This window comes from Cupressus sempervirens, chromosome 3 (assembly GCF_028749045.1).
Source record: "Cupressus sempervirens isolate cs-2001-9-10 chromosome 3, ASM2874904v1, whole genome shotgun sequence".
Lineage (NCBI taxonomy): Eukaryota > Viridiplantae > Streptophyta > Pinopsida > Cupressales > Cupressaceae > Cupressus > Cupressus sempervirens.
This window is the reverse complement of record NC_143120.1, coordinates 63,512,439-63,537,111: the sequence shown is the minus strand read 5'-3', so window position 1 is coordinate 63,537,111 and position 24,673 is coordinate 63,512,439. Positions and strand designations below refer to the sequence as shown.

At 39.6% G+C, this 24,673-nt stretch overlaps 1 protein-coding gene across 1 annotated transcript in view; it reads left to right on the top strand.

Annotated features, from left to right (window-relative positions):
• The window catches only part of LOC149564793 (uncharacterized), a 116,452-nt gene that overhangs the window by 16,683 nt on the left and 75,096 nt on the right, over positions 1–24,673 (top strand). Inside the window, exons 2-3 of the mRNA XM_089818377.1 lie at positions 1,754–1,901; positions 3,605–3,694. Coding sequence (XP_089674503.1) covers positions 1,754–1,901; positions 3,605–3,694 — 238 coding nt within the window. The remainder of the gene's footprint in view (positions 1–1,753; positions 1,902–3,604; positions 3,695–24,673) is intronic.

Genomic DNA, 24,673 nt, shown 5'->3' with positions numbered 1-24,673 from the left:
ATTCTCCCTAAGGGAAAAACGACCTTAGATTTGACAAATTTGATACTTAGAATTATTTTGGAATCGAAACTTACCACCGAAGGAAAAACTAACTTAGATTGGACAAATTTGATACTTGGAATTTTTTTGGAATCCATACTTACCACCCAAGGGAAAAATGCCCTTAGTCTGGACAACTTCCAAACTTAGAAAATTTTCCACATTCCATGCTTAGTCTTAGGGGAAAAATAACCCGTGTCTGGACATTTCCCAAACTTAGAAAAAGTTCCCAACTCCCAACTCCCTCCAAGGGAAAAACAACATTGGTTTGGATTTTTCAAACACTGATAATTTTCAAGCAAACATTATCCAAAGTGGTGGAAATTCCTGGTATGTAAGGATTTTGACCTCCAACACTTTGAATTTTTTCTGAATATGCCAAAATAAGAAGGAGAATTCATGCTAAGTCTAAGTTTTGATCAAAATATAAAAAGAAATTTATTTATAGTCCAGACTTTAATCAAATTGTCAAGGGAAATTCATGTTAAAACTGGATTTTGTTCAAAATATGAAGGAAAATTCATATATAATCCGAATTTTGATCTGAATATAAAGAGAAATTCATGTATAGTCTGGACTTTGTGTATTTTTACAAAGAAAAAATGGTTTTGCTTAGATTTTGGCCATTTTGAAAGTGAAAGATCAGCTTTAATAAGGATTTTAAGGCCCTTATGCATGTAATATGCCTTCATATAGAATTTCGGGCTAGTTGACCAGCCAAAATTTAAATATGCTTAGGATTTTATGTTCAACCTATTATAATATCACCTTGACAGACTTCAATTTTAACATTCCTACTTTAAAGAACACAACTTAGCCACTTGATCTTTGTCACCCCATGGTCCTCTAAAACTCTAAATTGCCAAATTCATTGACAAACCTAACCAACCTAACAATGAGCAAAAAGAGGGGGTCTCCATTTGCACTGGGGTGACGGTGTGAAAACCTTACAACAGGTAGTTTTCAAGGTAACTTCCAACATATTTTGTATTTGAAGTATTGAACAACCCTTATGTAAATCAAAATGAGAGTTTCTTTCTATTTACCTTATATGTTGCTCAAGTTTATGCATTTAATTTCAGCATCATGCACAAACTCAAAATAGACAGAGGCTTGTCAGCTCATGTATGATAGAATACGAAATTTGGACCACTATGCATTTCATTCTTTGGTAGGGTTGTTCTAATCTTCTATATCTTTCCAGTTATATTAAAGGCCAAGCTCTAATCCTTAAATGTAGATGCATCACAACAAAAGATATTGTCATGACACCAAAAGCATGTGCGTAGAAATAAAAATACATATTGGATGATCATAGATTTTAGCTTGCGGTTTAGTCCTAAAATAATTAAAATGCTGATGAATAGAATTTGCTGCTTCTTTTCTATGAAACTATATCTTATAGCATATTTGAGTACAAAGAGAATACATACTAATTAATAAGACAAAACTTTAGCTGAAGAAAAAAAAGCAAAAAAACACAGTGAGGGTTTGAGGAAAATGACACACTACTGTCTTTTGCATTGCACAACGTTGAATCTATTTTTCATTTTCTTCACTTTTTAAGCATGATTTTTGCTACAGAGGATTTCTTGTACTAATACAACAATGTTTTGATTTTGAGTTAGCCATATACTTTTAAGGCTTGCATGCATCAGATCCTAATCTGTGTTCTGAAGTTAAAAGTTTTTAACACAGGCAATTATACTTGCAGGACTGCTATTCTTCGCCACAGGGCAGAGAAGTTAAGTTTGAATATTCGCCCTGATGGATATGTACCAGTTGATCAATTACTACAGTTGAAAGTAAAAACCTTTGCTGGTATTCCCTTATGTTCACACACTATCGATGATGTACATGAGGTAATTAAATTGTTCTTATGGAAAATATTTCATTTCAATGTTTCTTTATAAATCTGAATACCTTTCTTTAGTTATGAAAGATGCAGTAATTTTTCTTTTAGTAAGTTAATATGTTTTGATGAGAAATTACCTGGTAGCCAAAGTTATATTCTTAAGGCATTTGTTGGTGGATTATTTTATTTTTTGCATTTAGTTGTTTTCTTTGTTGCATTTTATGCACCTAGGATAAACTATTTTGGTGATCTGCTTAGGTAGGTTTCTTTTACTTTGTTAATCTAATATTGACATGTGTTTACTTTGATTTAAGATCATCAAGTGCCACAATTACTCCATCAACCTTTGATGAATGAAAATTAAGTCCTACCCTTCTCTCATCAAGGGAACCTCTATCTTAGTTGATTAACACACCTTCTAAATGTGTTATCTATGATCTCGTGGACATGCATCATCTTCATTTATTTTTACTTTAATCCACCCGTTTGATTATTGTAATCATATTTATCGTAATAGAAATTCATATTGCATGTTGCAACCCTTGTCGTTTGTGTTTGTTACTATTGTAACTTGCTAAGTTATAGGTCCTGGTATTGGTGCAGGTCTGGGTTTGGATGTTCAGTCAAAAGAAAAAATGGGGACTTGGGTTTGTCCATGCACTCATGGCAATGTTCCCTTCCTTAGCACTTTGCTAGGGTGTGTTAGCCTATTTAGCAGGTTCTTGCAGGATAAGGAGTTTGGGTTAGGGAACTCAAGGTAATAGTTTTATAGATTTTGCGTTGAGCTCAGTCAGTTGAGTTTCACACAATGGCCTTTTCTGGAGTGGTTTTGGATAGTTTTTGACATACTTATTTTATGAAGTGTCAGGTTGGACACTAACTTGGTCAGTTGACAATGTTTCTATTTTGGGAATGTTGGTGGGTACATTAGATGTTTATATTCCAGGCCATGGGTTTTAATGTGGTCTAATGTATTTATTTTAGATAACATTTAATTTATAAAGTTAAATTACATATTTAACTTTATTGTTATTTAATTTATTTGACTATATGAGTGCCCAAGTTAAATTAGAAATGTTTTTTGGGGAAATATTGAATAAATTGACTTTTTGCGGCAGGCACCAATTTTGGGGAGGGATAAGGTTTTTATAAATTATAAATAAGGTGAATGTCGTGGCAGGGCATGTGGTTTTGAGGGTCTATAAGAGACAGTTGTTGAACTCATTTGCATAGGGTTGGGCCTGTTCATCTTGTTTTTGAGGACACAAACCCTTGCAAGGAGCATCCTCCATGTTAGTGAAGATCTAATTTAGAGGATTCAGTGATGAATTCATTCTGGAATCATGTTTGGGCTTCACAGTTAGTTTGAATCATCAGTTTTTGAGCACAAATATTCAGTTTAGATAGAAATGCACAGTTTATATCTACAGTGAAGCATCATATGCTAGATGTTACTGAGGCGTGGATGACTCTTAATGCACCAGGAAGAAGATATGAAGTTACATAGCAAACACACATATTACCTAGGATAATCAGTTGACAGGGGTTACATCCTACAAGAATATAGAGGGATTGATTTCTGTGAAAGATTCATCACATAGTTTTGTTTTCATATACTATTATAAATATTATTTCCTACTTTTGTGCCTAACAATAAATGTCTTTTTTTCTTTGAAAGTTGACTCTTACTAGAATTCTTCAAATGTGCAGGCTGTAAAGAATGATAATAAACAACGCTTTAGCCTGCTGGAAGAAAATGGTCAACTGTATATACGAGCAAATCAAGGACATAGTGTAATGGTATTATGCAATCTTTTTTCTCCGGTTTAGTTTCCACCTTCTGTCACCTGCTTTTGGTTGCATTTTTTGTTATTTTCAAAAGTCATCCTCCTGGTTGGACAGATGGTAATTAATGTATTGTAAAATTTAGACTGGCTTATAGAGGATTTTGCTCAGGTTTTAAATATGATAATAAAGACTGAAAGAGCAAACTAAGTCACTTTTTAATATTTTATTAGCCAGTATTTTTATATGGAATTCAGATACAGTGATTTGCTGGTGTTTTTTGTACCTGAGATTCTGCAGAGCATAGGCTTTTATGTACAAAGAATTACTAATTATAGAAAACTTACTAAGTAGTTGATTCGAGTTCACATATGGTTGCTGGCTACATGGATTTGGCTAAAAAGTTCTGATGGGTTTGTTTTGGGTTCATTTGTACAAAATACATATAAGAATCATAAATAGTAAATACACATGTATTTGCAGCCAAAAACCAGGAATTAAGTTTAGCATACTACACATCATTATATTATAAGAAAAACCACCATAAAAATTAAAAATATTACTTCAGTGTTAATTTGTCAAACTCAAATGTTATGTTTGATATTCATTGATGTTTGTACAATGTTGAAATATAATATCGACAACTTCTTATGGCTTCATAAAATGATGAATGTCAATTCCATGTTACAGTCAAATAGTCTCGCCTTCCCGAATTCAGATTCCATATCCATTTCATTTTTTTAATTTGAGTTCCAATCGCATCTAGAATCTTCATCTAGATTAATTTCCAAATTTATTTAAAGTAATCAATTTATTGCTTCTATCTAAATTGATAAAAGTGTTGAAATAAAAAATAATTGCCTAGATAATTGATCTAGGGACATTTTTATATTTACATACCGCAACTCTCTATGCTATCCCTTGCCATCCCTCCTTCATTGTCACCCCTCCCCCCCCTCACTGCCACCTTTTCACCTTCACCAACATTAGCAAGGCAGTTAGATCCATGAATAGTAGAAGGGCTGTGGATGAGGAAGGGTTTAGGGTGAAACTCTTAAAGGTTGGCATCATAGTTTTGGACCCATTTCTCACAGAGTTTTTTAACAAGGTTGTTTACACAGTATTCCTCCCCTCTTGGTTGCATCATATCATTCATCTAATTCAAAAGGCTGGGCACACATCAGATCCAGACAATTATAGGACCATCATGGTGGGGTACACTTTCTCTAAACTATATACCATAGTGTTACATGACTTTTTTTCTTGAGAGCTTGATCAAAGACATTTAGGCTAGGGGGCAAGTGGGCTTCTGACCAGATTTTCAGACTATGGATCACATCTTGACTCTTAGAGCTATTATTGAGGAAGCACGCCATCTCTCCTCAAAGGTCTACTACTGATTTGTGGATTTCCACAAGGTGTTCAACTTAGTTCTTAGAACAACCTTATTCCAGAGACTGCGAGACATTGGTATCTTGGTGATTCTTTTGAGTGCTATCATGAGACTTTATGAGATAGTGGTTGGTTGCATTAGGACTCCTCACAGGATGTTAGACTTCATCCACAGGGCCATTGGGGTGAAACAAGGCTACCTTAGTCTCCCACTTTGTTTGGACTCTACATTAATGAGTTGGAGGGGTTCATGTAGACACTTACTCCTTGGGGATAACTGTTACTTACACTAAGTGTTGATCTCTATCTATGATGTTCCTAAATTTTATTGTAATAAATAAATTAAAGTAATTAATGAATTGGTCCCAGAATTTAAATTTTATAATAAAAAGAACTTTTAACTAATAAATATGAGCTCCAAATTAATAAAATAAAAATATTTGTATTTGGGGTTTTGATTGATTTATGTGTATCTCGGGCCCATCTTTTATTTTGGTCGTAGGTGTTTGTTTCCATGTCAGTACTTATTGTACACCTCAGGGGTATTCCTCCGACGGGGTATTTATGACTAACAGGTAGGATGTATTTGGTATTCAACTGGAATTATTTTATCGTATTGCAAATTCTTGTTGAAGTTCTACTTAGTTTTGCCATTTTGGAAGTGGAAGACCTTCCCTATTTGGCTATCTTGGTTTCGGTGGGATTCAACCCTCACCCTATTCCACTTTGCTTGTTTTGCTTCGGATCTAGCAAATTTGGAGTGCTTTCATTATTGTAACTAAGCTCTAAATATATGAATATTATTTAATTGGCAATCATTCCTTGTTCGATGTGTATTATTTCCATCTATTTGTACTTCGAAAGAGTACATATTTAACACAAGATCATTAGCAGAGAACACAGTACCACTGTACAACATCATCACATGTACCTTACCTAAGGAAGAATTCACACATCGAGTCATAATTGGTCGAAGGGCGTCTGTACACAAGGAAACACCACCATACAAACACTGTACGGTCAAATCCCATCTCGCATTGACTCCCTTACATTCACTTCTCCTCTTCGTACAATCAGATCTGTTTCACCGCACACCCAAACTGCTCACCATATGACCACTATAATGTACGACGGTCGATCATCCTTTAGCATTGTACGACTATTACCTCGTACAACTATCTTGATAGCCTTTCCAATAGCTTCTATGACTACTTTGGGAGCATTTCCCATGGGTTCTTTCCCTTAGCGTTGCCCTCATGTACTTTCCCTAAGGCATTGCCCTAAGGTACTTGCCCTCAGATGTTTCCCTCGGGTACCTTCTCTTGGGCGTTTTGCTCAACTGTTGCTCTCGAGTGTTTCCCTCTGGTGTTGCCCTTGGGTGCTTCCTATTGGCGTTTCTCCCTCTAGGGAAATTGGGTGTGCCATTGGAAACATTACTCTATACTTCTCTTTGTAGATGATGTGGTCCTCATGGCCTCCTCTCCAGGAGGCTTTAGAGACTCCTTGATGACCTTACTTTTTTCTACAATCTTCGATAACTGACGATGAACCTGGGCAAGACCAAGGTAATGGTCTTCAATTGTTTTAAGACCTCTCACCTCTACTTTCTATTCCAAGGCAAGGTGATTGAGATTGCTTCCTCATACACTTATTTGAGGGTTAGGTTCTTGGGACCTCGCTTCAGCTTAGATCAGCATCTTAGCCTCGCATCAACAAGGGCTATGGCTCTCTGGCCCTTGTTGAGAGAATGCTTTAGGCATCATTTCTAGGACACTAGTTCCAAGCTAAGTCTTTTAGATGCATTGATTAGATCGATTATGATATATGGTTCCATCGTTCGGGGGTCATCTTTACTTGAATCAAAGTGGGTCTCTGTGGAGCGAGTCCAGATTATTCCTCTTAGGTATATTATCAAGCGTAGACAATCTACCCTGCACAGTATTGTTCTAGCCAAGTTTGGGGCCCATCCTTTTAGACTTTGTACTATTTTTGATTTGGTCTGGTTCTTACATCACCTACGGGGCTTTGCAGACTCCTTGGAGGGGTGTCACAAATATTCTAACTTGCCTATTGCTCTTCAAAGGCTATTGCATACTTGGACCCCACTAATCAAGCCCGTTGTTGGTTCGCTCAAGCTTTGTCTCTTTTGGGGTCTGTCAGGATCAACATCGACCGCCTCCCCCCTTCCAGTACTACCTGAATGCTGATGTAGAGGGATCAACACTGGAACTCTTCTTAAGGAATTAAACACTCAAGGGATTCAACAATGGATTTTTCTCTACATCACAATAAGATTTAAAATGAACTCTTTACTCAGATTCTGTGCATTTCGGCATATCCACAAATATGTCTTTCCAAATGTGTCATAAAAAAAAACCAGAATAGAGGAAAACTGAAAATAAACATATATTCTTTTTGCAAATCTACAGTAACATGGTTATGTCCTAAAATGACAGGAAGATGAAACCTTCCTGTAGAAAATCTGTTATTATTTGTCAATATATTTCAAACTTGAATCCAAATTGTATGAACTCCCATGTAAACAACTCTAAATTGAAAACCCACAAATAGAGATTAATACATCTTCTGCAATATTTCTATACATGATTGAATTAGTTACATGACTCAATAAAAAAGGTTAAAACTTTATTCTTTACAAGGACGACACCAAGAAATAGAAGAAGAAATCTGAAACTGAACTATGGGAATCTTTATTGAAAACTAAACAAAACTACATAAAAGAAATGTCTGTCCAGAGAAAATTGATAAGACTACATTTTAAACTATTCTTTTGGTGTCCTTTTCAAAAACTCCAGCCCATTATATATTGTTCATGGGCAGTTACAGAATGACTCTTCTTGTTTCAGTTCTATGACTTCATATTCCATCAGTTACAATGACAAGTGGGCATCATTTAAATTTTATAATAAACTTCTACATTTTAATATGCTGTCCTCCTGTGGCTGTCAGATTTCTTGTCGCAAAACTATTGCATTTTACTCATATTGCATGTTGCCTTCCTGTTGCCGCCAGACATCTTGTTGCAATAAACTTCTGCATTAATAATACTATATGCTGTCTTCCTCTCGCCACTAGACTTCTTGTTGCAATAAAATTCTGCATTAATAATATTGCATGCTATCTTCCTGTCGCTACTAGACTTCCTGTTGCAATACAATTCTGCATGCTATCTTCCTATTGCCACTAGACTTCTTATCGCAAACGTGCTCCTGCACCATACTCCCAAATTTGAAAAGTTTCCATGTCCCATGGAAGCATGCTTGACTGAAACCTGAAAAAATATGAAACTCCGTCTCCCTCTTCACTTTTATGTCTCTACTGAACCATTTCTTCAAACTGAGATTCTCATCACTAAAATTTGTAATGGTTGCCTCCAAACAAAAGTCCACTCCTCTACTGAATCTCACACACACAAACAATTTCTCTGCCTCACCTGGGAGTTCCTTCCATGCACTCTCTCCCCAAGACTTTTGGCAAACAACTTGGACCTCCTAAGGCCCTCATGCTGACCTCCATGTCCACCTCTTGTAGCGAGTGAACAAAACGTATGCAACCAATAAAACTCCACTAACAAAAATCAAATCATAAAACTCTTCCACTTCCCAAACCTTTTCCTGAGCTCTAATACCAAAAATTGATGCAGAGGGATCAACACTAGAACTCTCCTTAATGAATTAAACACTCAAGGGATTCAATAGTGGATCTTCTTTACATCTTAATATAATTCATAATGAGCTCTTTAACCAAATTTGCAAACTCCAACTAATTTATTGTCAAAATGTAGATAGAAAGAGGCAACTCTATATTGTTCTTGTAGCTAAAGTCTTCCAAGGCTTCTCATTTAAACATCTTAATTTCTAATCTCTTCAAACCAGCCTTCTATCTTATTTCCATGTCTCCCCAAATGGAATCCCAAAAATAACAATTTGATCTCATGCTCTCCGTATCCCTCTTGGCTCTTTCATAGTGGACTCCAATGGCTCCGCATCCAAACTGACCACCATTTGGCTAGAGAGGATAATATTTGCCAACTTTGCGATTTGGGGGAAGCTCAGACAGAGTCTCACTTCATTTTTTGTTGCCCCATCTAGTATAAGATCAGAGGGAGATTCTACTACTTATTTAGAGAGGCCTAGTTTCTACCAGTCTTTTTCACATATATAGATTAAAGGTGCCTTTCGCTCTATCTTCAGGAGATACGGAGACTCTAGGACCACACCCTTTAGCAGATTCTTCCCCCAAGATGGCACTCAAATCAGTTCATCACCTCCTTCTTTACAATGGTTTTTGATGGGGAGGTCGCCTTCCACCCTAAGTTCTACTCTCTTCTAAAACTCCTTAGACTCACTCTTGAACCCCTAGGGTTATTACCTGACCTTAGTAGTAGAGGAACCTCTTCCCCTTCTCAAAGCTTCCTACCCACCGAAAAGACTATCAAACCACCATTTTTTCTCATGACTGATAAAGATCAATCATACTCCCTCTACTCTCTTCTCCTCTCTCTGCAAGTTTCTTAACCGAGTCATGCCTTGCTTACCTAGGCTTTGCTTGAACTTAGAGCTAGCTCCACCACACGCACAAACATAAAAGAAAAGAACATATGTACAAAGGATTCTTCTTGATTCCAATAATCCATTTGACTAAACACAGAGATCAAGAATAATCCATTTATTGAGCTACTCCTACGTAACAAAATTCTACCCTACTAAGCTCTACCAACATAAAAAAAATTGTAGACTAAAATTGATTAACACACTAGAAATATCTTCTATTGAATTCTGATTACATTACATTCAAGAAAACTTTATCTATTGAAAATTTACTTTCTGCTAGCTTCTATAATTCTTCTATCACTAATTCTCCAACTCTCTAACTCTCTGTGCCATCCGGGGACCTTCAACTTTTATCTCCACTCTAGTTCATTCTAGCAAATCATCAAGATTCGGCATTCAACTGCCTTTTTCAACTTTGCAACTTCTTTCTAACTAATAATTGCTTCTTGGCTGATGTGTCCATCTTCTCTCTCCACGTATTCTTCTTCTCTTTTGACTTTTTTGACTTGTGATGTTGCGAACAAGTCTTTCTCGCCCCATCTCATCTTTTTCTTCATTGTTTGTATTTCAAGTTGCGATGTTGCGCTTGGCTATTCTGCTAATTGTTTCACCCCTTCGTGGCTTATTCTCTTAACTATCTGCTTCGTCATTGCGATGCTGCGAACACAATGGTCGCGACTTCACATCACTTCCTTCTGATTGTCTACATAGCCCTGCAATCATGCGAAAGATGGTTTTATGCAACTTCGCTGCCAATTCACTTAATTGTTTGCTAGCCGATCATGTGATCCCTTGAGCACGTCTTCGCCATGGTTTACTTGACTTAGCATTTTTGGCTTGCGAGGATGCGAATCTGGCTCTTTGCCTTTGATCGCTACTTCACTGTTGTTAGTCAGATTTAACACTTTCTAGTTCCAACGATGCGAAACGATCTCTCCTTCCTTCGCAACTTCGCAGGCTTCCTAAGTTGTTAGTCTTTTCAAGTTGTGAACGTGTGCTTAGCTTCCACTTTAACTGTTTTCATATCTTTGCATGTCTCATTTGATGTTAACCTTTGAGGGTTACAATCATGCACTAACCCCTATTCTAACCTCTTTTGCCACTTCGCACGTCTTCCATGCTACATCTTGCTGACTACTGCGATCATTCGAACCAAAGACTTAATTGCTTGCGCAACTTCGCACGGCTAAAGAACTTAACTGTCTAACTAGCTGCGAACTTGCGAAATCGAATGAATTAAGATGAAGTCCTCGTTACACTTATTTGATGAGTTCATAGGTTGTGATCCACTCCTCAATCACTAGCACGAAAATTAACTAGGGCTTGGAGTAAAACCGTAGGGTGCTCCCGCACCAGTTTCTCCCATGCAACACACCAAGTAAGCAATGGACCCCCCCTTTAGGGTCTCCCAGGGTTGTGAGACTGCTTAGATCCTCCACTCTGTAGTGGCTTTCTTCTTCTTGCACTTCCATGGGTTCTTAGAGACTTCTTGGGACCTCCCATCTTATGGCCTATCTAAGGATTCTAGACTTTTCCCCAACTGATAGGAGCAGCTAGTGCGCTAGGCTGTTTGGTGGCTTCCTCTTTCTTTGGTTCTTCGGTTCTTTGCTTGTTGTTTTGTCGTTTTCCAGACTCTGTTTGGTGCTCATGTTGTTTTTTGGGTTGCTGCTTTATTTCTGGTAGTACCTTAGGGTCTCTTGTTGGCGTCTTGTTGGACATTAAAATTCATCTTATCTTAGCTTAGGACAACGTTTAAGGATAAGGCATATTTTTCTCTTTACTTTTCATCTTTTTTTATGTCATTGGAGGTTTATAGTAGAAAATTGTAACGGCTTTTTTGGTTTTAAGGTCTCTAGGCTCTAGCATTTTTTTGTTGGCGTGAATATGGTACATTTCCTAATATATTAGGTCTTATAGGTACTTGCATACTTAATTTTAGGTCATTTATTTTGTGTATCATATCATAGGATTAAGGCACTTGTCATGATCTTAGTGCATTTTAGGTTTTCATCCTCAAAAGTTTCCATATTGTATATGTATTTGTTTTCCTTTATTCTATTACTTCTCTAGTGTGAAAGGTTATTACCCCTTAAAATGTGTTGTTACTGCTTCCCCCATGCGCTCATTCTCAACTTCCATGCCCATGGGTTCCATATGTAGCTCCATATCCTCATGTCCTCCCATCAAGTTTAGAGAGGGTTCTCGCATTAAGGTTAGAGAGGGTGGGGTATATGCTCCACTCCCAGTTGGAACTTGGCGAGTAGGTTATCAGCCTCTGCATCCATGGTACTAGGGTCCCGTCTCCCTTTTTGTGCCTAGCTAGGCATAGGTGTTGGAGTCATGACTTGGGATGGTGTGGGTGTGGGGGTTGCCTAAGTGGAAGGTATTCTTGTAGGTGCCACTACTAGTGCAATTGGCTATGCAATTTCTACTCCTTATGAAGTGGTAATGCGTATAGTGTGTGTTGCACCCTTCGTAGTTGTAATATCCACCACTTTGGCATGTGGAATCTTCTTTGGAGGTACTAAGTGGGCTATTGCTGAAATCTGAGGTGTGAAGGCTATTCTCTTTGCTCTCTTATCTGGAAGGATTGGTTTTCTGCTAGCCCATTCCTCACCAACTATGGATACTTTTCTTATCCTACCAACTGTGCCAGTTGCACCTATGTTTGTGCCAACTACATTCTATTCCTTGTTGTTTCCACTGTCCGTATGATCTCCTTTGCTTCTTTGCCTATACAATTGGCTTCTTGACAACTAGCTTCTGTAGGATTGACAAAGGCAATGTTTTCCTCCCCAACCTGGTTTTCCCCTTCAGTTCCTAGAAGCGGAACTTCCACCACCTGTACTACTCTAATATCCTCCGAAGTGTCCTCCCTTGTGTTCCTGTTAGTACAAAATTCTTCTCTCTCATCCTGATTGGACTCTTGTTTTTGCAGATGACATTTCTTCTTCCTCTTCACCATTGTCCTCTTCCTCCCATGTGTTTTGCATTTTTTCCTCATGTGTGTTGTGACTGTTAGCCGATGTCTTGCCTGAGTCTTTTCTTGCGTGGCATTGTACGACTCTACTTTATTAGCTAGAACAACTGTGCCCCAATGTTCAGGCGCCACTTATGTGTACAACGCTTCTAGAAATAGTATGACATGGCGTGGCATCTAAAAAGCTTTGTGCTTCAACTACAAATTCTTTGATCCTATCTGACAACAACTATGCGCAGTTGTAATCCCTAATGCGATTCAAACCATTTACCTATGGAGCATGGAAATGACAATATCTGAAGTGTGGCTTCCTCCTGTCAGCTTACTTTTTATCAAGTCCACAATGCATCTCCACTCAAACATTGGCAATAAAGGTTTTCTTTATTCCTCTGCTATTACTTTTGGTCCAAATGCTTTCCCATAGTTTTTTGTCAAATCCTCTGTGCATAGCAATTCTATTAATTGTTTCTTCTAGCCTGCAGTCATTTTAGAGGGTTTGGCCACTTGGTGCCCTCTATTTGGTACTCCAAATACTTTTGCAAAATCCTTAGTGCAAAGGAGACCACCATAGTTTGCTGTAAATATTGTATGGTAGATTTGTGGGTCTTTTTATCATACCCATGCACCACAGTTCTAAGTACAAGTTCAAATTCTTGCAAACAAAAAATGGACATAAAAACAATTTTTTCTACCTTAGCTTTCCTTAGGGCTGCCTTCGATGGGTGCTGGTCATATGTTCCTTGCTACTAGTTTTCACATTTTGTACCTGCCACTCCTTCAAACGTGATGTTGGCTGTCGAAACCTCTTCTACCTTGCCCTTTCTTTTCTTGCTCTTATTTGTTGTGGGCTTTTTCCTTTATGTTATTGCTTTCTTCCTCACTCTTGTGTTTTTATAATCCACTAGAAATGCTCCTTTGCTAGGGTTTCCAAAACTGCCCTTTACCATCTTATATATCTTTTGTATTCCTTTGAACCAATTTGTGAATATTTTATATACTCTTGCCACAAATTGGTCCTACGCCCCTTCGCTGCATTGTGTACCGCTGTGCGTGGCTTTTGGCCGTATATCCATATTGGTCCTCCTTTCCCTCTTCGTGGTTCCTTTTTGTACACCAATTCTCTTCCTTTCTCATACATCCATCCAATGCATTTGTCTCTTCCTTACCCGTACATTCGTACAACAAGTTTATCTTGCTTCTGCCCTTACGACCGTACGAGTATGATGGACTCCTTTTTGTACGACCATTCGACTACAATGGAATCCTTTCTAGACGTCCATACAATAAATGTCTCTTCTCTATGTATGTTCATGCACGCCCAACTTCTCATATGACATGTGTCGTGTCTTTCTTGCATGCGTTGCGTCTTGCTTGCGTACAGTGACTCTCCTTTATCTGTCTTTGTTCTAACTAATGTGGTTAGATGCCATCCTCTTTCCTTGGTGTCTCTTCTTTTTGCCTAGGGTCTGTTATGTTCCTCATCCTTCTTTATCACCAATTTATTACTTGTCCATACCCCAGGTAGATTTCTTTCATGTTTTTTCTGTCTCCACTTTTCCCTTTCATTCTTTTTTCCACTCACCCATTCATTAATTTCCTTAATGAAATTTGCACCCAATACTTTGTATTTTTCAATTTAATTAAGTGCCACACCTTATTTTTCTTTGTGGTTTCCTTTTCTTTCCTTAATTTCTTCTAAAGTCCTTCTTGCTGCATACATGTTCATTTCTTCCCTCTTTCTTCTTTGTCTCCAACTTTGACCTCTAATGTGTATTGCCACATGCAAGTACTTGGTTATGTCTAGTAGCATTTGTTTTCACATGTTCCTAGATAATCTATGTCGAAGATTTTAGGCACCGAGGGGGCAGGTCTCAAGCCTTTGTAGCTATCATTTGTGTACCTTCCTCCATAATTCTGATACCATATGGCCTCCTCTCCTTTTATTGTTGGTGGTTTAGTTGGGTTAGGAATCACCCGCCATAATGCATTGGGTCTCTTTTTATAGGGTGCTGCTTCTCCTTCTTTTTGACATTTTTTAATTACTTCGTTCACATAGCCATCCCCTTCACAGATGAACAGGTCGTCCATTTTAACTACTACCTTGAGGGGTGGTCCCAGTGTTGCACCATACTCCTCCAAGTCAATTTCTTCTGTATCTTCCTTGGGTTAATTTTTTTCAAGTGGTTGTTGCTTCTTTTGTTCCTTCTCTACCTTGTTATCAATGTCGTAAGCTAGAATCCTTCTCTTCTCCCTTCGTAGGGTTCTTTTAGTTTCCAATAGCCATTGATCCTTACCCAAAGTGCTGAGGGGCCAAACATGGCATTTGTGAGATGCTTGTGGCTCCTTGGAAATACTATTCCTTCTAACCTTTTTATAACCAATCGTTCTTCGGGATCCATCATAGGTTTTTTCTAGTCACTATCGAGTCTATAGGGTTCTCTTGTGATTATTGGTTCCTCTTCCAGTTCTCCATCCTGGTAGATTCACCTTTAGTAGCATATCCCAACATGTTGATTCCTATTGTACGACCCATCCTTTCTTGATAGGCTTTTAATTTGGATCCAATTAATCATTCTTTGATGGGTCTATAATCAAGTGTTGCCAGTTTGAGGACCCTTTATTCCCTACCTCTCTAATTTTATAGTGCCCTAGCCAATGAACTTAAATTTTTCCTGATTTGATTTTGTTGCAGCCGTTATATTTCAGAACTAATTGACTTGGCTGGAAGTTCAATTTCCAAAGGTGCTTATCGTGCTAGGATTTTCTTCGTCACTAGACTGTCATCCGTCTTTCTTCTAGTTTTATCAGGTTATTCAGTTGTACCTTCAGACTATTCTCCTCTCCCCATCTGTTCTCTACTACCACTTTGAGGCTTGTTACTATATGTTCTGTAGGTACTATTGCTTCCTAGCCATACATTATCTGCAAAGGTGTATGCCCTATTATTGCTTAATACATGGTTCAATATGCCCAAAGTACTCCAGGGTAGCCTTTTCTCCTAGTAACCTTCCTCCAGACCACAAGTTTTATAGAGTACCAACACCAGTATTTTATTGATGGCTTTAGCTTGCCCATTTGCATGTGGGTAGTACGGGCTGGATAAATTGTGGAATATGCAAACTTCATTGGTCATTTCTTGTACCACTTGGTTTACAAAATGCACACCTCTAATGCTAGTGATTGAAATTGGGATCCCGAACTTGGTGACAATCTGTTGAGACAAGAATCAAGCAGTACTCAGTGCTGTATTATTTGGAAGTTCCCTTACCTTTGCCCACTTGGTGAGGTATTCTTGTGGCTACCACAGTGTACTCACAATGCCTAGCCATACTCATCCTTAGGGGACCCACAAAATCTATTCCCCATCTCTCAAATAATTCTTGGAGTTGTGAGGGGAATAGGGGCATGGAATCTCTTTTAAGAGGTTTTCTTGTTCTTTGGCATGTGTCACAACCCATTACCCACTCCTTTGTGTTTGTACGCAATGTTGGCCACCATAATCTTGCCACAATTACCTTCCAAGTTGTGGCGTTAGGCCCCACGTGTCTTCTTGCCAAGCCTTCATAGGACTCTCATAGTACACCAAGGATCTCCTCCATTACGCATTGGCAGAGTACATGGTCTGGTCCCATTTTATAGAGCAGTCCTTGAATGAGTTGGAATGTTTTTCTTTTTAAGGCCAATTTCCTTCTTTCGCTAGTTGGCATTCTTGGCGGGATTGAGGCCATAGATAGATATATCCCAACATGTGCATACTATGCTGGTAGAATTGGAATTCATAAAAGGTGGTTATTTGGAAAATTGTCGTTCACTCTATCTGTGCGACTTTATTCTTGACAAGTGGTCTACCATGACATGACTCTTTCTAGGTCATACAATGATATTAAATGTGAAATCCTACAACAAGAGGATCCATCTACTGACTCTTGTATTATTGGTTTGTAAACGAGGCAAAGTAATGCTTGATGATCCATGTCAAAGATGAAGGGTGTAGCGAGGAGATAGTGTCAAAACTTCTATACTGCATGTACTAATACTTAAAGGTTCTCTTTCAGTCGTGTTGTATTTCCTTTTCTGCTTTTGAGAGTAGCTGACTAGAAAAGTATATTGGGTGGTCTAATCCTCTTGTACCTTCCTATGCCATATTGGCCCCAGTGGTAAAGTTAGACTCATCTACATAGAGGTAGTGCTAAAAATTTTGTACTATGTACACCATACCTAAAGATTCTCTTTCACTCATGTTGTAGTTCCTTTTTGCTTTTGTGAGTAGCCGATTGGCCGAATGGCAAAGGATATTGGGCGGTCTAATCCTTCTGTACCTTCTTATGCCAGAGTGGCCCCAATGGCAAAGTTAGATTCATCTACATGGAAATGGAACCCCTTACTCCAATCAGGGCAGACAAGGATTGGTGCTCCCACCAGTCTTGCTTTTAAATCCTTGAGTGCAGTGATCGTCTTTGTCCCCCAAACAAATGGTTCCCCCTTCCTTGTGAGCTTCTCAAGCGAGAATGTTATTTGTACACACCATATGATGAACCACTGGTAGTAACTCACGTGGCCAAGAAAAAGATTTGACCCATGTTACATCTTTCAGGTCTTCCATTTCTATAATCGCTCTAATTTTGTCTAGGTCAGTCTTTAATCCTTGCACACAATGTATCTTAGTAACTTTCCTTGGGGTACCATGAACCAACATTTTTTTGGATTCAATGCTAGGCTTGCTCTTCTGCATTGCTCCATACATTCCTATAATGTTGAGAGGTGAGTTTTTGTTCTGCTAAACACCGACCAATCATCCATAAATTCCTTGAAATTTCTTTTCGCTATCCTATCAAAGATGTGAAGTATGATCTTTTGGAATGTCGCAGGGGCATTGCACAATCCAAATAGCATCCTATTGTGTGTGAGAAATCCATCTACTACAAAAGTAGTTTTTAATTATCTTCCTCTATAGTATTGATTTGATTATAATCTAAGAACCCATCCATGAATGAATATCTTTCATGCCATGCCACCTCCTCTAGTATATTGTCAAACAAGGGTATTAGAAATGGATTGTAATGTCTCCATTTTTGCCAATATCAGAATTTGAGAGATTAGCCTATTATAGTGATCCTCGTAGGCTAATTATTGTGGATAGAGGGTTTTTCGAGGCAATGGTTTGGCTTGGATGGGTCTTATCTTCTCCACAACTCCGTAAGTTACAGGTTGGTCTTCGTTTGGCTTAGATCGAAATTCATTTGGGCTTAGTTTTGTGTACTTACTATTTGTGGTAAGTTGGGTGTTGATTGAGATGGACCCTTTCTATTTTTGGAAAGTGTATTTGGTCACATGGAGAAATAATAGGCATGACTCCTATTCTAGATGACATATTTAAATGATGAGTATTTGGGAGTTATAATATTTTTAGTGGTCGCATTATTATTAAATCATTAAATGATTTATTATAAAGTTATAATTGAACTTTATAATATCACTTAAGTTGAGGGTTGAGTCATCATTAGAAGGGGCCATTTATTTTATTAATATTATGCCTAAGCCAAGTATTAAATGTTGCCAAAAGAGTTAAGTTGGAAAGTTTCAAGAGTTGAGTTCTTTTGGGAAACTTTCACAATTTTAGAAGTTGAGTTCTTTTGGAAACTTTTGTCAACAAAGGCATTATATATATTATATATGAGCTCATTTCATTGGGAAAGCATGCTTGGATATTTTATTTTTTGATGCTTTTGTGGCTTTTTCTGAGATTTTGAAGTTTGTGCCCTTGCTGAAGTATAAGGGTCTGTTCGGAGGATTTGTTATCCACTGCTGAAGTATAGTGGAGGATTGTTTGAAATTGGTAGTGGAAATTGCTGCTGAAGTATAGCAATTTGATTTGTCTTCGCAACCATACTAACTATGCAAGAGAAGCTGATGTTTGTGAGTGAATTGGTTTGATTCGAAAGGGTTTGGAGAGAGAAATTATAAGTTGCAGACCTGCATTTTCCTTTGGAGTTTGATGTTTTCTTTATTGGGGCAGCGTCTATTACATGCTAACTACGATCAGCCTTAAGTTGGAGGGAGCATATGCTGTTGTACATTGTTTCTCATACAAATCTGCTGTAATTTGATATCTACAGCAGTCACCTATAGGTTCTTCATTTAATTTCAAATTTCATGAGAGTTGTAGTTATGTGTTTCAATCATTAGATTGCAAGCCAAGTGTTTGTAAAAATATCTATTGGCTGTAGATGCACATATCACAGGCTGAAATCACATGTATGTGTTTGAATGGTAAAAAAAGATTGCATTTGTACTTCAATTTCTTTGTTTGGACATGTAATAACCATTTGCATGCGTCTAAACTAAATTTGAACCATTACAAGCAAGTGGAAGTAATCTGAAGATAAAAGACAATGAGATAGAGATTTCATGTAAGTGTTTGACGAAATGTCAAACCATTAATTTTGTGAACAAAAATTGATCTTTAATTAAGCTATCCCCTGTTGAGAGTTATTACATGGATCCTTAATTGCCATTGCATTTAGACACCGAAAGTCTACATAGATTCTAATTTTGTTTGCTTCCTTCTTTAGTAAAATAACGATTGGGGACACCTACTCACTTGGTTGAACTTTGAAAATGATTCCAGCCTCCAACATTTTCGTGATCTCCTACTATAATTTAGCTGCATAATTCTTATTCATGCGGTATGGTCTTTTCCATACCCGTCTCGCACCAAGGACCAAGGGTATTATGTGTACACATAGTTCTAATGATACTCCTTTTAGATCCTTGTATGTCCATGTGAATATGTCTTTGAAGTTTGAACTATAAGAATATGCCTTGCTACCTCCTCCAGGATATTGTCTAAGAAGGGTATTAGATATGGATCCTTAATTGTCACTGTATCTAGACATCGAAAGTCTACATAGATTCTAATTTTGTTTGCTTCCTTCTTTAGTGAAATAATGATTGGGACACCCACTCACTTGTTTGAACTTTGAAAATGATTCCGGCCTCTAGCATTTTCGTGATCTCCTCCTATAATTTTGATGCATAATTCTTACTCATGCGATACGGTATTTTCCATACTTGTCTTGCACCGGTGACCAAGGGTATTCTGTGTACGCATAGTTTCGACGATACTCCTTTTAGATCCTTGTATGTCCATGTGAATATGTCTTTGTACTGCAAGAATATTTTAAATGCAGCTCGCTTTAGTATTGGATCCCAATCATCTCCTAAAATTATTTTGGTTTGCTTCTAATCACCCAAATTGATTTCTGTTATATTCAATTCCTTGAACTATACCTCCTTGTCTTCTTGGAATTGGTGGGTTGGTGTGTCATCTATGCTAGCTATCCCCTCCTTATAATCTTTGTACTTCTCTCCTTATAATCTTTGTACTTCTCTCCTTATAATCTTTGTACTCCATTGGGTATGTATCCTCGTTTTCTTCTATTTTAGCAGCTTCAAGCATGTTACAATTTCTCCATCTCCTAATGGAACAATCCTTTAAGAGAACTGGTCTCGTCTTCATAATAGCTATTAAGCCTCATAAATCCTTCCTCGTCCAGTTCCATTTCTCCATTCCCACTGTACTCCCTTCCTTTGGATTCTGAGTCACATGCCAACTCTTGCCTCATTGTTTGGTTCTGCAAATGGTATACCTCTTTTCTGTGCTTTCAATCGACAAAGTGTTCTTCCAATTATGGTTGGCTTTGGCCTTCACTAACCATTCCCTGCTAAGCAAGGCGCCATACCCTTTCTTTTCTAGAGTGATGACCATAACATCTAGGAAGAATTGTTGTGTTCCCATAGTCACCTTTTGGCCCATGATCATACCAAGTGGTTTTAGGTTGTGTTTGTTTGCCCCTACTAGGTGGAAGGTCGAGGACCAGAGTGTGGGTTTTCCAAGAGCTTTCGATGTCTCCTCAGGCAGTACGTTGACTCGCAACTCTCCATCCACAATGGTGTTGGTAAGTTTGTGACCCATAATTTTTATTTCTACTATGGCTGGAGGTCTTCCTATTCCCACTGTCAGTAGTATTGGGTCTGTAGCTATTAGTTCCCATTCAGGAATGTCCTTATTACCATCCTCTTCCAGGGACTTATCCTCTCCATGGCCAATGGTATTCCCTACTCTCCTTGAAATCGCTACCCTTAGTTGAGGTAGTGTATCTAGTAAGACGACCACCCTTATTGGTACGGTAGCTTGCAACATTTGTTTTCTTATATTCCTTTTGCATGCCAAGCATATCGGATACTTGTTTTCTCCTTATTACATCTTTGCTCTTCTTCTAATGCCATTTGTGCCTCTAATCTTTCTTTTTTAGTTCGAGGGTTCGGGTACAAAGCCTTTTTTGCTTGAAGTTTAGTAATGGCCATTATTTCTTCTTTAGGCTTTGTGACTTCCAACATATTCACTACCTTCTGCTTTGAACAATTAGCGTCTTCTTGGTTCCTTGGTCCACACCATTGCCACAACATATGTTCGTCACTTTGTTGGTTCCTGGCATTCCCACACGAAGTGTTCCCATTCATTGCACCTTTGGCATTGTATCATTGAGCGGCCATTCACATCATACTAAATGCATCTTCGTGGCATGTATTATTGTTATTGTTGCCTCTGCGTCTATTGTTTTGGTAGCCTCCCAAGGAGGCATTTGAGATTGTTTTCGTGGTGATGTGGCCTTTTCTGTGGTTAGAAGTACTTCCGTACTTATCTTTAGGTTGTACAAATATTCCCTGAGGAAGTTTCCCGCAACCTAACAAATGTCGCAAAATGATGTTTTGGGATAGTTACTTTTCATGTCCCCTTCATTCTAACATTCTATACACCATAGTTCTCTGTATTCTTTAGTTTCCTTTTCCCCTTCATCTCCTTCATCATCCGCATCATGTCACTGCGAAGTGCTTGAATTTTCCTTGACTCCCCTTTGCTTTAATCGCTGCTGCCATCACTCAGTATCTTTTTACTCCTTGTCATTTTTCTTTCATTCTCTATGTCAATGGCTCAACCACTGTTTACCGCATAGGTTAATTAAGAAATGCACACAGATAATGAACACGAACAGCAGAACTCCGTAGATTATTCGCATATGCCAGAACATTACATTATGCTTGATAAGATGAATGATGATTTACAATGATCCCAAATAGGATATAAATACTATCCACCGAACCTTCTCGAATGGGTCCGTCGGCCACAGCATTATGTTCGCTACAAACTATTTACCCGTTGGCTACAAAAACACCGACGACAATCACTCCGTCGGCTACAGAAACACCGACAACAATCCAGTTGGTTAACATCATCCCCCCCCAAAAAAAAAGTTGTCTCCTGACGACTAACAAAACTAGGAGACAACTTACAGACAAAGGAAATACTAGAGAGAAGGAGGAGGCGTCGCAGAGGAGTGCTGCTGGCGACGCAACTCATACACCTGCTCTGTCCTGATGTGCAGATTTGTCTGAATCTGTGAATTAACCTCTACGGCCTCCTTCAATCGAAGCGTGGCATCCATAGCCTGCCTCCTAGCTAACTACATCTCGTGCTTAGCCGCATCCTTATCTTGGACAGTCGCTTCCGTACCTTGCCTAGCCACGTCCCTCTCCTGCACCATTGCTGCCATATCTGCCAATAGTGCCACCCGCTCTGCTGCCCATGTTGCCTGCTGGTCGGCCAAGTCGGCGGCTAGCTTCTCTCTAGCCTCTCTCTCAGTTGCCAACGATCTCTCTGCTGCAACCCTGTCTGCCTCCGCGTGCCGACGAGCATAGTAAACATCCTTGGACAATCCCACAATCTCATGTGCCAGCTTCATCAGAGGGGTGTCACTGGGTCCCAACTCCGGCTCAGTAGGCCAATCTGCCAACATCTCAGCTGTCTCCACCGCCAGCCAACCCCTGTCAACAAAACAAGTCTGAAATCGTTGAGGACAAACCCCACGAATATACGCTCGGATCAAATGCCACTCCCTCCGTCGTGTCAAAGCCTGAATTGCCACATCGTGTCCCTTCTTCAATGCAGACTCCATAGTCCTGAGGTAGTCCCTGCACCTATCCTCGTCTGACCCGTAATCCTCCTTGGTGAAGCCCTCTAATGACCATTCCGCATCACTATTCTCCTCCTCATCAGCGAGAGCCATGCCCACATCCGGTGCCGCCTCCTCTGCTCTAGGCGCAACCACGGCCTGTGGCATTCCCTCGTCCTGAGGCTGAGGCTCTGGTACTGCCGGTGATGCTCCTGACCGCCTGGGAGACTGAATGGACGGACCCTGCTTGGCAGGAGTGAGTCAGAACTGCTGCCTCAAAAACACACTAGCTCTATCCATCACCTCCGGTCGCTCTAACTAGGCAGACTCCATGCTCTCCTCCTGCTGTACTGGCTGGGCTGACTCGGCTGGCTCGGCCTCTACTAATAAGGGTGACGAAACAGTGACAATTGCATCGCAATCAATCACATCCAAACGAACCTGAGGGTCAGGCTTCGGCGCTGGCAACTGTGCTCTCTGTGAGACTGCGACTGTAACGACATCTACTTGTGAAACTAGCTTTGCTGGTACAACTGGAATCACCACTACAGTCGTCAGCAATATATCGGTGACTGTCTGCGGGACAATTGTCATTGTCTGTGGGAGAACCTCTGTCGCTGTCCGTGGGGCCATCTCCATCACTGCCCGTGGGACAACCTCTGCCACCGTCGGAGGGGTCATGACAATCGGGGCATGGTGCTGGCCAAACGGGGGAATGACTGTCGTGCCGTTAGTCAAGTGTGCCGAAGTTGACAGTTGAGGAGGGGTAAAGAATGTTGCCTCACCGCCAACTTCCGTCGAAGTGCTCTCCTCCTCTTCCATGGACTCAACCCCGTCATTCTTTGAAGTGTCCTCCCGTCCGCTGTTTGTATCTCTGGAGGTTTCTAGTCCTCGAAGTACTCTCTTTTGGCCCGCTGCTGTTCCACCTGTATCCAAGTGTCGCCAATAGAATATGGGAGGCTCCCCGTCTGCCAACTTGCCCCTCGGAGGAGCCTCAAAATCATCCAGTGGTATCTGGCTAGCTGCAGCCTCCAGGAACAGCCCAATAGCATGGTGGCATAAAAAATGTTCGGTGCTGAAGGGTCATGAATTCCTCCATCCTGTCGGCAAGTACTAAGGCCCAATCATACACCATACCCTGCATGATGCCATTCATGAATACCACCTGCGGCAACGCTATATCCGAAGCTCGAGTGGCACCTGTCAACCTGCTCTTGATGATGTCCATGATGCACCGCTAGTGACCCTCCCGAATAAAGTCCCTACGAAGCCCTCTGCACTTTGACCCCTGAATCGCTGCGTCCCTCTCTACGGGTGTAAGATCCCGACACACTAGATCTACCCAATGCTCCTTCCGTTCTCGTGAGAGTTTGTGGTTCTTGATCTCCACTTTCTTACCATCGGGGCCAGGGATGCTGAAAACCCTAGTGAAATCCCTAGGTTTAAAAGACACCATCATCGACTGCTTCTTGTACATGAATGTACTTGTTTTGCTTTGTGGGCTATATGTCTTTATCATGGTGCGCAACATTGATTCGAACAACCGGATGGAGAAGATGGGAAGCTGGATGGCCCAATGTACTTGTGCCCGTATCAGAATCTGCTTAATCTGGTCTGCCTCTGGGGTCTCTTGCCACTACCTCCGGCATTCGCTCCCATTAAGACTCGAACTGGATGGTGAGATAAGTGAGTTCCTCTCTGGTCTTCTGCTTCTTTCTACTGGAACCCGAGGGGCTTGCAACTCGAATCCCCGATGCCAAAACCCTTGAATTCTTTTCCATATTTGCCACCAGTTGACTCTTCCACGACTTCTGTTTCCCTGCCGATTCCATGCAAAAATGACTTCTTCTTTATATAAGTTTCCTCCGACTATTTTAAAAAAAACCCACCCTGCGGAAGAAGCAAAAGAATATGCCGTAACAAGCACCCCTATCTCGCGGAAAGATAAGGTAGCGTAGGAAAAATCTCAATCAACACTCCTTTCGGCAATACGAACAATACACAACAAATGAGCTTTGCCTTCGAAATTTCTCCT